The following is a 14,916-nucleotide window of genomic DNA, read 5'->3' as shown; positions in this document are numbered from 1 at the left end:
AAGATGAGGATCCAATAATATTGAACAAATACGTTTTGGAGAAATTTGGACCCCAGAGCTGCATTAACAACCTTTTATATGTTTCTTCCCGCTGATTCAAAGTCACAGAGTAATGGAAAAAACTGTACACAATACACAGGTACTTAATACAAAGCCAGTGAGAGTGCATTTAAATCAATTCCTTACAATGTTGGACTGTTTATTGGGGACTGTGTGTATTTAATGTGTGTGAGTTGTCACCGACAGACACGCAGTACCATGTAGATGCCAGTAATAGTTAGGTACAGTACTGTACATTCACAATGTATTCACAAAGGGTATATACAACAGCTCTGGAAACACTGTCGGGTCATGCAAGTTGTTTTTTTTCTTCCCCTTCCCAAACAGTAATAAAACAACAAAAGATCAGTACAGTCATACAGATTTTTTTTCTGTGTGTGTGTTTGATTTTTTTTTATAAAACAGTGATTTTAAAAACTTCTGTGGATGTCTGTGGGATGCTGAAATCCTGCTGTTACACCAACACACAGTAATATCCAGACTCAACCCCTTACAAAAAGCACAGGACAGCTGCGGTGACTGATTCGTGTCAATAAAGGGAAAGGGAGCAGGAGGTTGAACGAAGAAAACACAAAGACGCTGACAAAGAACAAAAAACCCCCGATGAATTTACAATAAAATAATAAATATAAAGACTAGAAAGATAATGATTTGATCAAGCACATCTAGGCTGGACAAAAGACAACAGGAGCCGTTGGCACACATGCACTTGTGATGGAAACTGTGCTGAATTCGATGAGAAGTGAAACGTCACAATAAATACACAGGTGCTGAGACAGCTCTTTAAGCTAGATTGTCCCCTCCCTCCCCCCTCCTCTTCTGTCTCAAACTTTCTCTCTCCCGCTGTTTTCCACGTACGCTCGCAGGCAAACGAAAGAGGACGCGGAAACACACTCGCAGTCGGGCACACACACACACACACCACATTTCACACTATGTGCACTCGCCTCCTCCGCTGACACTCAAGGACGATTGAGTTTGTCCTCTCAGTGCACTGATTCTGATGAGTTCCAGTTATTTAACCACCTCACGCACACACAGACACACACAGACACACACACACACACATTCAGAAGTCTAGGGAGGTGGGGGGGTGGCAAGGTCAAAGGGCATGGCATACGCCAAAGTTTTGGAAGAACACATTTCAAGGGTAAAAACACTCTTACAAGACAATGTCTTTGCCGCCGACTCTCGTCCTTTTTTTTTTAAAATGAAAATTATAGATATTTATATAAACAACAAAGCTACAACACTTTTCCTGGAGCCCACAACGGCTCCTGTCTCCTCTGTGTTGATTACATATAATGATTATAGCTGCACAGTTTTTCAGTTGAAAAAAAGTCACAAATATTTAATATATATATATATGTATATGTATACATATATACACACACACACACATATATATATATATATGAAGTCACTTTAGTGCCCACCGACATGGCTGTAAATGGCGTGTTTTGAGTCAGAGGTGGTGGAACTGGTGTGTTGAATCTTTGCACAAGCGAAAGAAGGAAGTGTGGGGGACGAGAGGCTCTCCTGCTCTCTCCCTAGGAGTTCCCAAACAGGTGCCCCCCCCCCCCAGCTGTGCTCCTGTGCCGCACATTCTCCGTTTGTGTGTAAGTGCATAAGAAAGCTGATTTGAAGTGTTAACAGGAGGTCGGTCAGGCGTCTGTGGACGGGGTGGTCCGACACGTCACGACTCCCACGGGGGTGAACGAGGGGCTCGTGGGCAAGGCGAAGGTGCTAGTTGTTCTCAAAAAGGGAGAGGAGGTCGTCGTTGCTGTTGGTGGGAAGGTCGGGGGGGTCCAGGTACGAGAGCAGCTCTTCTGGATTCGCCAGTTCGGGAAGCAACTGTGCACGAAAGGCAGAAAAAAACAAAAACATGATTTCTTTTGTTCTTTTTTTCAAGGAAGGCAAATTTACCTTTTCTAGTGACTTCATATGAAGTGTTGATTTTATTTATTAACCTTTATTTAACCAGGAAGATCCCATTGAGATTAAAAACCTCTTTTTCAAGGGAGACCTGGCCAAGATAGGCAGCAGCAGATGTCTCACAGTTACAGAAATTACCATACTCAAACACAGGCAGCAACAACACACATGCAACAATAAGTGAAAGAATACAAATAAAAGAAAAAATAAAATTCAATAAAATTCGTCAATCAATAAAGTTGATGCTAGCGTGCACATAAACAGCTACCGCCGAGAGTCAAATGTTAACAGAAAACAGCAGAGAGATGAGAGCAGCTGCGGCAGACAACAGGTCAACAGTTAGCTTACGGCACCCAAAGCAGACACACTTACATCCAGGGAGGGTTCGGGCATATCCTGGGCTCCCTGACCCATCTGCCCATCTGAGGAGGGGTTAAAGTTCAGATCGCTGTGAGGATGACTGTTCTGCCCGGGATGCTGAGGCTGCGGCTGAGGCTGCGACTGGCGAGGCGGGTGCGATGATTGGCCACTGTGATGCAAGGGCTGCCCTGACTGGACACTGTGATGTAAAGGCGGCCCTGTTTGGCCGCCGGGGTGGGGAGACGCATGCAAGCTCTGCTGCTGCTGCATGGAGTTATGGGACTGATCGGAATGGGACATCTGCAAGTGCGAGAGGGCAAACAAAGAGCGACAGTGAAGGAGAGACGGGAGGGGAAAAAAGGAGGAGGATAAAGCGAGAGAGACACACAGAGAGGGAAGGAGAGAGTGTTAAGGGGGGAAGGAAGGGGGGGAGCGAAATGAGTTCCAGCGTGAATAATATGGAACAGGCTTTCTAAATGGAAGCTGCGATCAGCAGACATGTACAGCTGCAACATTATACGGTGACATGAACATGTGAGCATGACTGAGCACACATGCTGGCTAGAGGCACAGGCTGCACCTTGGTCAGATAAGAAATACAGGTGTTCAGTACGGCACAGATTCTCTAGAGAGTTTCTTCCTCAGACTAAGCAGCAAACATGACTAACTTAGCATCGCATTAAAAAAAGCCCAAATATATGAAAAGCTTAATGTGCAACTTTATTCCCATAAACCATGAGCAGCCAAAGTCAGATGTACTCACTGGATCATTCATGCTGTGGCTGAGGGGCTTATCCTGTGGGAGGAGACCACCAGGCCCGTCGGGAGGATGGGATAGCTGAGGTCCATGGATGAAGTCATTCATAGGGGGACCCCCTCCACCTCCGGAGGGGTTCCCGTGAGGGAAGTCGAAATTCCCCTGGGTGTGGTAACTGTTGCCTACAAGGAGAGAAGATAAAACACATCTTTTGAAGGGGCTAACTGCAGTTTGGTCCCGCTCACTCATTTGATGAGGAATCCCTGATGTTGCAAATAAAATGTACCTTTATCAAAGCAGTTACATAACAGGATATACCCATTCTACTTTTTTTTTTTTACTGATGAGAAACATTTATCAGAGCAGGAACATTTTTTAAAACACAGTTTCAGCATAAAACTCTCCTTGGGGCTGTTTCTTTGTTTAATGCACTAGAGACACATCAATAGATCCTGCTGCAAAATGCACAACGGCTCATTCTTCCGATAAATGAGATGACTCTCCTGTTATTATTCTACACTGCAGGACGCTGCCTGCTTTTCATTACCTGCTCCCGGGTAATCTCCCCCGTTGCCACTAACATGTTGACCGGGGTGTGGTGGGTATGGACTCGGCCCAGGTCCGGGTCCAGATCCTGGGCCGGGGCCTGGCCCTAGCTGTGCGATCATTTCCATCACATTAGGCATGGTCATCTGACTCGGGCTCATTGTTTTAAAGCGCTTGGCCAGCGGTGCGTCGGGGTCTTCTTTGATGTGTAGCTCAGACTTGATGGGGACAGGTCGCCAGCTACATGTGGGGTCTATAGTTACCTCCTCAAACTCTGAACTATTGGAGGAGAAAACAAATCATGTTGGCTTCACGTCTAAACAATTTGTGCGTGTAAAAACAGGCTAAACAGAGTGAACTTACTTTTGAATAGCATTCAGGATTCCCCACATGTACTGGTCCACCTCGAGTCCTTCTAACAACGCAGTTTTACTATAAAAAAAACCCAGAATAAAAACAACACATAAGCTACTGGATGGATTCCCTAAACGTATTTTTACACAAGCCTCCTTACTTGCACACAGGACACCTCCATGTCCCCCTCTCACAGTTGAGCTGCAAGTAGGACTCCAGATCAAAGCACTGCAGACAGAAACATCACAAATCCTCATTAGGATAATATTCTTCCGTTCACTGCAACACCAGGCACGCATTTCCATTAACATTATTTCCACTTAAATGCACGCAAACCTGAACATGCTTGCAGTCGTGCCCCCTCGCAGGTAGCTGGATGCGTCTGAACGTGATGGGACATTTCAAAGACACTTTAATGGCCGTCTGCTCCACGCCGTCTTCCCCGTTAAGAGTAGTGTTGCCCGCCGAGGCCGCAACGCTGCTGAAGTTTCTCTTAACTGAAAATATAAAGTGTCACAGAGGGAGCAGTCATAGATGTGCTTAAAGAACGATAAAGAGAAACAGGGTTGAGTTCACTGAATTCGGATGTATTATTGAACATTAACTACGCAAAGGAGCCGTACTCTTGGTGATGCAGTGTTCTGCAGGGAGGAGTCTCTTCTTCAGGAGCCCCTGGAGGACGGATCGCACAGATGGCCTGTGGACCAGCTGAAGCACAAACAGGTGGGACTGCAAAGAAAAGAAGCCATGAACACAAGCAGAATTAGTACAGACAGCTGAATCTCATTCATACTCCAGACAATGCAAATTGAAATCACGTGTGTGTAAATCACTCCAGCTTGTCTGAACTAATGAATGAAGCCGCTACATATCAAAGCTGCTAGTCGGTGCTCTGAGAATGCGAATACTCACACAACAGCATGCGGTGACCGTAATTTGGATGGTGTTCCTCCCGGGTTGGCAAACGTGCTTCAGGTGCAGGGGTTTGTGGGAGGTTTTGTTGTCTCCCCTCTCGATGGTGAGAGGCGTGGCGTTGACGCTGACCTGGACGGAAGCAGGCCAGTTGGTGTTCATTTGCCTGTCTTCATGATGGTAGCACTTAAACTGCAGCTCGAGGTCAGACCTTTGAGGGTAACCAGAGGAATAACAGTTAGTGGAAAAAACTGGGAAAAACAAAACGACAGCCGCACAGTCTGTACAATACATCAGGCATCAGAGGTTAACCAATTCTAATGAGTTTGAAAGTCAATCTTTGGTTTTTTTCTTGTTTCCCTTCCTTAGGATGACTTATTGACAGACACCCATCCACTGAGACCATTTCTGATGACGCTTCATGAATAGCAGATGGATCAAGTGAAGGGTCAGATGCCAGATTTTGGATTTTGCCTGTTTTTTAAGACCTGTAACCTCATCTTTTGCCCTCCACGTGTCCAATTTACTCTATTTTTTAAGGACATACTGCACACCCTGAAGACATATGCCAGGTTTTTGGCTCATGGTTGTTTGTTTTTGGCAGCTATGAGGAAAGAACTGAAAATGACTGGAAAAGCAGGCAGTGTCCAAATAAAAACTTTGAAAGATCTCCAGAAATCCTGGAGAACTATTGCTTAAGACCATTTTATAAAAAACACGGGTGCCAGTTTAGCTCAGGGGGTGAGGAGATGTCGCAAGGCTGAATGCAACAACTCGGGTTTGATTCTGACCCAAGGCCCTCGCTCTCCCTCCTTTCCTGTGTACTCTTCACTATTACATTATCTGATGAAGGCAAAAACCTTGCAAAGAAAAAAAAAGAAATCTGCCTCCTTCGATGTCAAATACAAAGAAATGAAGCGGATTGTATGTAGGCAACACTGTGCTAGCTTACGACAAATCAAGATTCTCACTATTAATAAACTCTGCAGTAACACGTGATTTAGTATGTGATTTAGTATCTCATGTCTGTCACATTCATGTGGCGCTATAACAACAGCCTAAAATAACAGCACCCACAATGTAGCAACTTTCACCACACATCCATTTTAGAGCTTGCTGTGCACATGCTGCACTAGTAACAACAAATACGAAACTACAAGGTTTTTACCTCCACATGAGGGTCTGGTGGACGGACGGTCGAAGGTGGAAGACGTGGTTGCTGACAGCCAGGTTGTGCTCCAAGCGGAACGGTTCCAGCACCACTCCGTCCCTGACTGGGAACGTCAGACGTAGTTCCTCGTTGGGGATAGCTGCAGACGAGGAAAACGGGAGAGGATGGCTTTTAATCTCAGAATGTAAATGTCAGGAGGTGAGATAAAAGGATAAAAAGGACAAAAACAGACAAATGAGTCATGTGAACGACTCGTTTCAGGTCTGCTTGGGTACTTACTTGGAGGGGGCGGAAGCGCTGTCATATTTGGTTTCATGTCGGCTGGAAACGGGGGCTTCACATCCTGGTTTGGCGACAGATACGGCGGAATACTACTTCCCGGGGTCATGGGAGGTGTGGGGTTTCCGGGGACTGGAGAGTGTGGGTAGTTACCAGGCCTGGGGGGCTAAAGAAAGGTGGGGGAAGTGCAATAATCAAAAGATCTGTTAAAGTCATTTCACAGACATGAAAGGCTCAAATCTGGCACCAATGTCTTCACCTGCTAAAACTGAAATTGCACTTTTACATGGATACGAAGGAAAAACATACCCCACTGCCTTGGCCGTAAGAGTATCCGCCTCCAGAGAAGTTGGTGCTCTGACCGTTGAAGGGCTCCTGCTGAATAAGGAAAAGCAAAAAGGAATTGATACAGTTCCCTTTAGTGCCAGGGATGCACTATAGTTTAGGTGACAAGGGTTCAAACGTCCTGATCTTCTGAATAATTCGCTTCCTTTGCCCCCCTTCTGACCCTGAGTATGCATAAATGATGGACTAACAAACCTTGTAGTACTGGCTCATGGGCATGCCAGGTGGGTACTGCCCTTGGCCCTGTTGCCCCGGCATCCTCTGGCTGGGGTAGTTAGGAGAGGGCAATGGTCTGGAGGCATTTGATGAGGGATACTGCCCCTGCTGTTGGAACTGACTGTTTGGCCCATACTGCTGACCTCCATAGCTTCCCTTCAAGAAGAAAGTTTAAAAAAAAGAAGAAAAGACATTATATATATATACATGTCTCAGGTGCTACAACAAGAAGAATATTCATGTCTGATATTTCCACTCACATCCCCAGGATATGGTCTCTTTATCCCCTGCATGGGTATGCCCTGTCGAGGTCCACCGGGATAACCTTGCTGAGGCATCCTCTGGCTGTGAGCTCCAAAAGGCGTCATGCCTGGGGTTCTCGCCTGGTTTATACCCATTGGAGGCCCGCTCATATTGGGGTTGTTCATGGCAGATCCCATGCTGGATGGATTCATTCCCCCAGGGGGACCTCGTGGGCCTGGCTGATTCATAAACTGGCTATTGTAGGCTGGAGCATGGCCCATCTGGAACGATGGACACATCTGGAGAAAACAACCGAATAATTAATGGCTACATTTTGCAGCAGGTAGTTACCTAACATCTTCCTCCATCAAACTGTTTGCCTCATAGCAGATGTGTACTGTACCTGTCCATACTGGTTCATGTCTTTATTCTGGGTTTCCTGCAGCGCCGCTACAGTGGCTGTTGCAGTGGCTGTCGCGGTAGCAGCAGCGGCAGCAACAGCAGCAGCTGCAGCTGCAGCAGCTGGCTGGGTGAAGTCACCAGGAGGACGTGTGTGGGAGGCCATTCCCATACCTCCTGGTGGTGCATTCGGGCCTCCAGAGTAACTGATGAACACATGATTTATGTTTTAACCACTCTTTTAAAACCGGAGCTGCTGTCTTAAAGAATAAAAAAGAAGACTGGTATCCTGTTTCTCACCTCCCACTGTATCCTCCAGGACCACCGGGGTAGCCGGGCCTGCCGTACATGCTCTGCTGCATGTATGATTGGCTGGAACCGCCTTTATTTGGGAATTGTTGCTGCTGCGCATTGAACTGGGGTGAATTGAGCCCTGCTGCATTGCCAGACATGCCCGATCCCACTGGGTTACCCCCAGGATTCATGGGGTTATTGCTGTTTGCCATTGGGTTGCCTAGCACCTATATTTAACAAAGAATCAAAGAGGAAGTGAAACTATCTGCTAGGTTTGTGCAATAAACCTGTCTTAAAACTGTTTGCTGAACTCATATAATTACAGAGTGGGTGCTTTTCATGCATGGACATACCTGACTCTGTGATGTGTTGGTAACGCCCCACACTGTTGTAACCACGGACAATGACCCAGGGGGCTGGTTGGCGTTTTGTTGCCAGGGGACAGAGTCATAGGGAAATGAGCCATCACTGGAAAACAGATCAAAACACAAACAATGTGCCTGATGTCACTTAAAGTTCTGAGTAACTCTAGGGTTTCTTAAGCCGAAATGTTCATTCAATTTAAATGTCTGGCGTTGAGTTTCACACCACATTTCGAGCCAGGAAATCTGCTAATGATTGCACAAGTAAGATGAGTCAAAATTTCCAAATGTGCCGATAAGGACTCGTCTGTCCGCATGCACCGGTAAACATCTAAGTTCTTCGGATAAGGATAGGTAGTACACATCTGGAATGTTTAGCGTTCAGATTTAAAACAAATAGAGTAAAATACGAGATTCTGTTACACATGATAAACAAGCTAAGTCTCCATGAGGGGAGAGGCAAGTGGCCAGCAGTGTGGGAGGGAACTGCTGCTCTTGGAAGGCACCCTGTTTTCCCTGAGAGGTTAGCTCTCAGAATGGACGACATGTTCAATATTTCCTCATAAATACACATTATCCCAAGATCTTCAGCAGAAGCAAACAGGACTCTTGGCTAACTCCAGGCTTTTTTCCCCCCTTCTCTTTTTGTTTTTTTGAGAGAGGTCCGAGCACATGCTGTTCTCTAAAAGCATTACCTCACATCTGTCTTCCCTCTAGGTTTGCCCTTGCACTTCACATCACTTCACTTCCACAAATTTTTCTGGCTTTTCTCCAATCAGTGGAAACCCTCATGAGGCCTGAATGTTAGATGTGAACCTTAATTTCTTTAATGACTTCCTCTGATGCCTTATAAACACTATATTGCCAAAAGTATTCACTCACCCATCCAATTCATTGAACTCACGTGTTCCAATCACTTCCATGACTACGGTGTATAAATTTAAGCACCTAAGAATGCAGACTGTTTCTACAATGATCTGTGAAAGAACATGTTGCTCTCAGGAACTCCAAGCTGGTACTGTGATAGGACGCCCCCTGTACTGCTAAATATCAGTCAGCTGTTATAACAAAGTGGAAGTGATTGGGAACGACAACAACTCAACCATGAGGTTGTAGGCCACGTAAAATCAGAGAGTGGGGTCAGCAGGTGCTGAGGCGCACAGTGCACAGAGGTCGCCAACTTTCTGCAGTCAGTCGTTACAGACCTCAAAACTTCCTGCGGCCTTCACAGTGTGTGGCAAACTTCATGGAATGGGCTTCCACGGCCAAACAGCTGCATCCAAGCCTTAAATCACAAGCTCAGTGCAAAGTGTCAGATGCAGTGATGTAAAGCGTGCCGCCACTGGACTCGAGAGCAGTGGAGACGTATTGCCTGGACTGACGAATCACATTTCTCCATCTGGCAATCCGATGGGTGAGTCTGGGTTTGGCGGTTGCCAGGAGAATGCTTCTTGTCTGACTGCACTGTACCCAATGTAAAGTTTGGTGCAGGGGGTTTATAGTGTGGGGCTGTTTTTCAGCAGTTGGCCTCAGCGCCTTACTTCCAGTAAAAGAAACTCTTAATGCTTTAACATTTTGGACTTTGTGGAAACAGTTTGGTATGGAAGAACTTGACTGGTCTGCACAGAGTCCTAACTTCAACCTGACAGATCACCTTCGGGATGAATTAGAGTGGAGACTGTTATCCAGGCCTCATCGTCCATTATCAGTGTGTGATCTCAGAATGGTGAAAAATTCCCATAAGCACTCCTAAACCTTGTGGAAAGCCTTCCTAGAAGAGTTGGAGCTGTTATAGCTGCAGAGGCTGGGCCGACATAATATTAAACCCTATGGACTTAGAATGGGATGTCTCAAGTTCACATGCATGGGAAGCTGGCAATATATTGTACACTGGTTATTCAGATGCAGTTTCCTCCCACCACACACTTTATTGAAAATGTGACTTTACTGAGAGCCAACTGCAGCAGGCTTTGTAATCTGACAGGGCATGTATCTCACCTGTGCGTGAGGCCGGGCTTCATGCTGTTCATGCCGGGCTGCATGGGGACTTTCCCCTGCGGTTCGTTCTGTCTGTTCTTCTGGTGACGCAGAAGGAGGAGGCGACCCAGCTCCTCGCACCACGACGACAGCAGGGCTGCAAGGAGAGCACAATGACAGGTTCATGATTCCTCGTGTGCACAACTGGTCTGCACTGGGTACTTATGTATTATCAGACGCATGTTTATGGCTCTATGGTTGCAAATGATCACACAGAATGTCGCTTATAACAGAGTTTTAAAGTTTTCCTTCAATAAACACAATTACAGGTGTCTAACGGTTGCAGCTTGATGTTACTGCTAAAGCCTCCAGGGGGCAGCCTAATGCAACACTTCCATTATCAATCGCTCTGTGTAGTTTCCACAACAGCTGCCTTACACGTCATATCAACCTGCAGAGTCAAATATAAACTGAGATCTATGTACAGCACAAAGGACCTCCCAGTTTTCTCTGCCACTGTGAGGAAAAAGCTGAAATGGAGCGTGAGAGGCAGACACCAGTGAGTGATTGGGGTTACAGATAAGAGCCGTGTAGAAAGTAAGAAACAGTAACATCTTCAGTCCTCCACTTCCTTCATTCATCAGCACCACTTTATTCTTTGCCTCGTTGTCCTCTCATGTCTCTAAGGACTAATCAGACAGCCTTCTCATCCCGCCTTCATGAAGATAAGAGTTGGGATTTTTTGTTCTTGTTCCAATGATGTGCCAATTTTATTTGATTTTGTTGTGTTTTTTCCCCAATGCCAATCAAGTTGTCTTCTTTTTTTTTTTAATCGATGGGTTATTTGAAAGTTGCCTTGACAAACATCAGCCTAACAAAAGAAAGGTTACCATGTTCATCATTTTATTAAATAGTTTAAGATGCTATTTATAGCCTTGTAGAGCCAGATACAGCAGCTTTTAGAAGGTGCTGTTACTAGGTTTGGGGCGGAGGGGGTGTTACAAAGTCCATGACACTGAAATTGGCACTGCATTAAGATTTACACTATGTCTAAATGATCTAAATGAAAGGAAATTAAAAACATGACATGACAAGTGATTATTTCTGAAGTCACTCGAAAATGACGAGGAGTGAAAGGAACAACAAAGAAAGGAGAGAAGGGAAAAAATAAAGGAGAGGAGCGGTTACATTTTCCTCTGCAGGGTGGAGAGAGCCAAGCCTCCTAGTTAAAGAGGAATTATTCCACCCTGCCATTACGGAGAGCTTATCTCCCCACTAAATCACCACCTCCACACAGAGGGACTGTCTCTTCAACAGGCAACCCACCATTTAGACCTAAAACTCCAAGCTCGAGTGATGGGAGTTGCTTTGAGGCAGGGAGAGACAGGCAGAGGACAAAAGAGAGCAATGGCGACTTATCACATCAGCGTGGTTATGAGCTACTGAATCTAACAAGCTGCCAAGGCCAGATGTCATTCATAATAGAGTGAGGGTCTGCTCTGGGCGTCGTGCATATTTAGCGAGCTTAGTACAGTGTACATGACCTTGTTTTCACCTCACAGCCCCCTGTGTTAAAACCTCTGCCAACACTATCACACACCCACAACTCGCCCGCCATACTCCTCTCGCTTTACCTCTTTACGGCCCTCCTCTTTACAGAGCCCCGCACGCCCTCGGTCCTCATACAAATTTAAATAGCATTCTGATGGCATCTGTCTCTACTACTATCCATTAAGTTGTTTTGTTGACTTCGCTAATGGAGAACATGAGGTGCAGATGTCAAGCGTGCAGACAACCCAGCCAACAAAAACAGAAGAATATAAAGACAAGGTCTCCGTCTCATTACACCTCTCTTTATTTCATCTTTCTATTCATTCCCGTTGAATGAATAGAAAGATGAAACTAAAGCCTTCAGTTTGTTCTGAAGGTGCTAACAGCTGGCTGGTTGAGACAAGTTAAGGTCAGCTACTTAAAGATTCTTCTTTAAAGCCTTTCTCACTCTCTTCCGTCTTTTGTTTCTAATATTAAAGAATGCCATGTTTCTATTCTCTGGTAACTTTAACATGATTGCAACTTTACTTAAGAATGAGAGAATCCTGAAACCAGCAAGATTACTGAGATAGTTCAGCTTTGGGAAATGGTACTTTTAAGAGTGATGGGAGGTCTTCTGGCTCGGTTCCCTTAGAAGAGCTGGCTCTTATGGCTCCCAAATGGCTCTTCAATCGGAGCCTTCTATTTTAGCCCAATTTATTAATTATACATATTTTGTGTGCTGGGAAACTTTTTTTAATGCATCATTTTGACACAGGTCTTAATTTTGTGAATTCAATACTGCTATGGGAGAACATACACATGGGGCTTAAGGCCTGCAGTCTACAATATCCTCGAAATGCGTCGTTACTTCACTTTTTCCTTGCGTTTAAATCCGGCTCCCTGTCTCTCTGTTGCTGTGTTCCAGATATCTTGGAGTTGCGTCACTCCCGAGTTAGCGCGTTCCAGATACAGTGAGGGAAAATTTATTTTGGTTCTTACCAACTTAGAGCCATTCAGGTATCACTAGCAACACGGCATAATACTTATTTTTATGCTCTTAAAAAACACATTCGTGGATAAAGCCCAATCAGTCACATTTAGTGAGTTACAAATACACAACAGTGGCAAAACAGGTTCAAAGTCTACAGTTTTAGTACTGTTTATGTTCAGTGCTGCCATCTTGGATCGCTACCTCAGGTTATGTTGGTCTGCTCCAACATTCCGGGAAATCCAAATTGACGTGGTGTTCCACAAAAAAATCATCTAAGGGAACACGAAAATTTGTACCCGGTCTGTACGACTACCCTCGCTGTCTTCCCAACTGATGCCCCCCTTCCTTCTTTTACATAATGGTATAATCTAAGTCTGAAACTGCAGTTCCACAAATGGCCACTTGAGGCTCAAAAAACATCATAAAAAGCCCAAATTTTACAGCACAATTAAACGTATTTACGTTTCTGTACCAGCCTGACATTTAAAGTGTTTTGGTCCTTATTCCTATATAAATGTCACCATTCATGAAAAGTCTGGAGTCAGGTGGGTCTTGACACAGTTCACAGTTACTCTTTCCACCCGACGATCAAGTGATCATTCCTGCTGTACATCTTTAAGCTGCACGTGTAGCCGGTGCACTGTAACGTAAATTATCTGCAGACAAATCAGCATAGTCACAGGTGAAAAGCTAGTGGGTCATTTAAAAAAGCTAGAATGAGTTTACAATATATAACCCAAGCATGCCCACTTCTGGCTCCAACCCCCTACCCCACAAAAAACCAAACAAACCACTTGGTAACCTAAAGGCTTCACAACACTCATCCACTAAACAACGGGTTACTCACAGTGGCTACATCTAGCTTTAAACGGTGAGATTATCCTATTTCTGCTGAATAGCTACACTGTCAGGGCTACTTGATAATGTGCTGACAATTTACAGTTGGGTAAAAAAGTATAGAGATTGTAGCTGATGGAGAAAGTGTTCCTGAAACTACTTTCTCGACGCATCAGTCTGACAGTCTTTCACAACAATAACATCATAAACTGCTGTTTTTACCTGCATCGAAGAGTCAGCTCTCAGTTACGCCGTGCTGTGCTTTTAAATAGTTCCATCATCAAATTCTATCGAAAGCATTTAATAGAGAATCTCCTTGTCCTTGACTTGCAGCTGGTGAGCCCACAGATATTCAGCAAATGAGTTTATCTAAGCTAATCTCACCATCTGAGACTTTCTAAAAAGCATTCAAAAAGCTGACAGAGTCAAGCGCTTCTTCGTAATACATGACTAAAACCACAGTTACTGATCTGCCTGACTAATATCTGTAGACAACGGTGACATTCAAGCCTCTGGGGCTCATCTGAAGCTACTATTCTGTTCTAACAAGTTTCAGTGGATTCTCCAGCCTTAAACAGAGCCTCCTCCTGAGCACATAGACTGCTCTGCAGGGAAAGCCGGACATAAGCTGAAGCTCTCGTGAACCCGTTCCAACCATCTCCGTTTCTTAGAAGCTGGGACTTTTAATTGAATAATGCCCAGAGACATATGGGTCCTCCTCACTCAAGCTGTATTTAATGCTATATGGCTGACTGATAGCAGAAGCCCTGGCTCATTCTCACCTCACCTCAGCCCCTCTGGGAGCAGAAGGGAGGGAGAATAAGCCCTGGTAACAGGCTGCAAGGCCCATTAACTAATGACAGAGTGTATGTACAAGTCCTTTTTACAAGGAAACCCAAATGCTAATTACTATGAACTCTGGCAGTGCTGTGTGTGTGTAAGCATCTGCGTGTGCGGTAAAAGCCTTCTGCTACTGAGCATATCATTTCCCTTAGAAATCCTGACAGATTGCTAATACTTTAAATGTATCCGCCCTAATATAATTGAGTTAGCCGCAAGACAGCGACCCCACTTTGTTGATAAACACCTGACCTGTTCTGAAATATGAAGCCGGTGCTCTGCCACGTATAAGCGCAAGGTATTCAACTTTCAGCAAAGATGCTGAAAGCAACAGCAAAAGAGTGCTGCTGTGCTGTGGCCCTAAATCACTGTACTAAGTGTACTATTGTGTGGTTAAAGATTTAAAGAGTGAACACAGCGAAGCAGCCCTGTGTCTGAGCATGCCAAGTGCAGAGGTAAAGTGAACTTCCACCCACTCAAACGACTATTTCAGAGGGTGACATCT

At 45.1% G+C, this 14,916-nt stretch overlaps 1 protein-coding gene across 1 annotated transcript in view; it reads right to left on the bottom strand.

Moving 5' to 3' along the window:
* Positions 1 to 442: 442 nt before the first annotated feature.
* Positions 443 to 14,916, bottom strand: part of zmiz1a (zinc finger, MIZ-type containing 1a) — a 110,103-nt gene continuing 95,629 nt past the window's right edge. Inside the window, exons 7-24 of the mRNA XM_026189863.1 lie at positions 10,232 to 10,367; positions 8,225 to 8,339; positions 7,878 to 8,098; positions 7,582 to 7,783; positions 7,196 to 7,477; positions 6,915 to 7,091; positions 6,684 to 6,752; positions 6,375 to 6,540; positions 6,093 to 6,234; positions 4,925 to 5,135; positions 4,636 to 4,741; positions 4,349 to 4,509; positions 4,173 to 4,240; positions 4,022 to 4,090; positions 3,660 to 3,937; positions 3,119 to 3,294; positions 2,368 to 2,655; positions 443 to 1,914 (exon numbers count right to left, since the gene is read on the bottom strand). Of these exons, the coding sequence (XP_026045648.1) occupies positions 1,807 to 1,914; positions 2,368 to 2,655; positions 3,119 to 3,294; positions 3,660 to 3,937; positions 4,022 to 4,090; positions 4,173 to 4,240; positions 4,349 to 4,509; positions 4,636 to 4,741; positions 4,925 to 5,135; positions 6,093 to 6,234; positions 6,375 to 6,540; positions 6,684 to 6,752; positions 6,915 to 7,091; positions 7,196 to 7,477; positions 7,582 to 7,783; positions 7,878 to 8,098; positions 8,225 to 8,339; positions 10,232 to 10,367 (2,975 nt within the window). The 3' untranslated portion in view covers positions 443 to 1,806. The remainder of the gene's footprint in view (positions 1,915 to 2,367; positions 2,656 to 3,118; positions 3,295 to 3,659; positions 3,938 to 4,021; positions 4,091 to 4,172; positions 4,241 to 4,348; positions 4,510 to 4,635; positions 4,742 to 4,924; positions 5,136 to 6,092; positions 6,235 to 6,374; positions 6,541 to 6,683; positions 6,753 to 6,914; positions 7,092 to 7,195; positions 7,478 to 7,581; positions 7,784 to 7,877; positions 8,099 to 8,224; positions 8,340 to 10,231; positions 10,368 to 14,916) is intronic.

The sequence above is a fragment of the Astatotilapia calliptera genome, chromosome 13 (assembly GCF_900246225.1).
Source record: "Astatotilapia calliptera chromosome 13, fAstCal1.2, whole genome shotgun sequence".
NCBI classification, from domain to species: domain Eukaryota; kingdom Metazoa; phylum Chordata; class Actinopteri; order Cichliformes; family Cichlidae; genus Astatotilapia; species Astatotilapia calliptera.
This window is presented reverse-complemented; position numbering and strand designations above follow the sequence as displayed.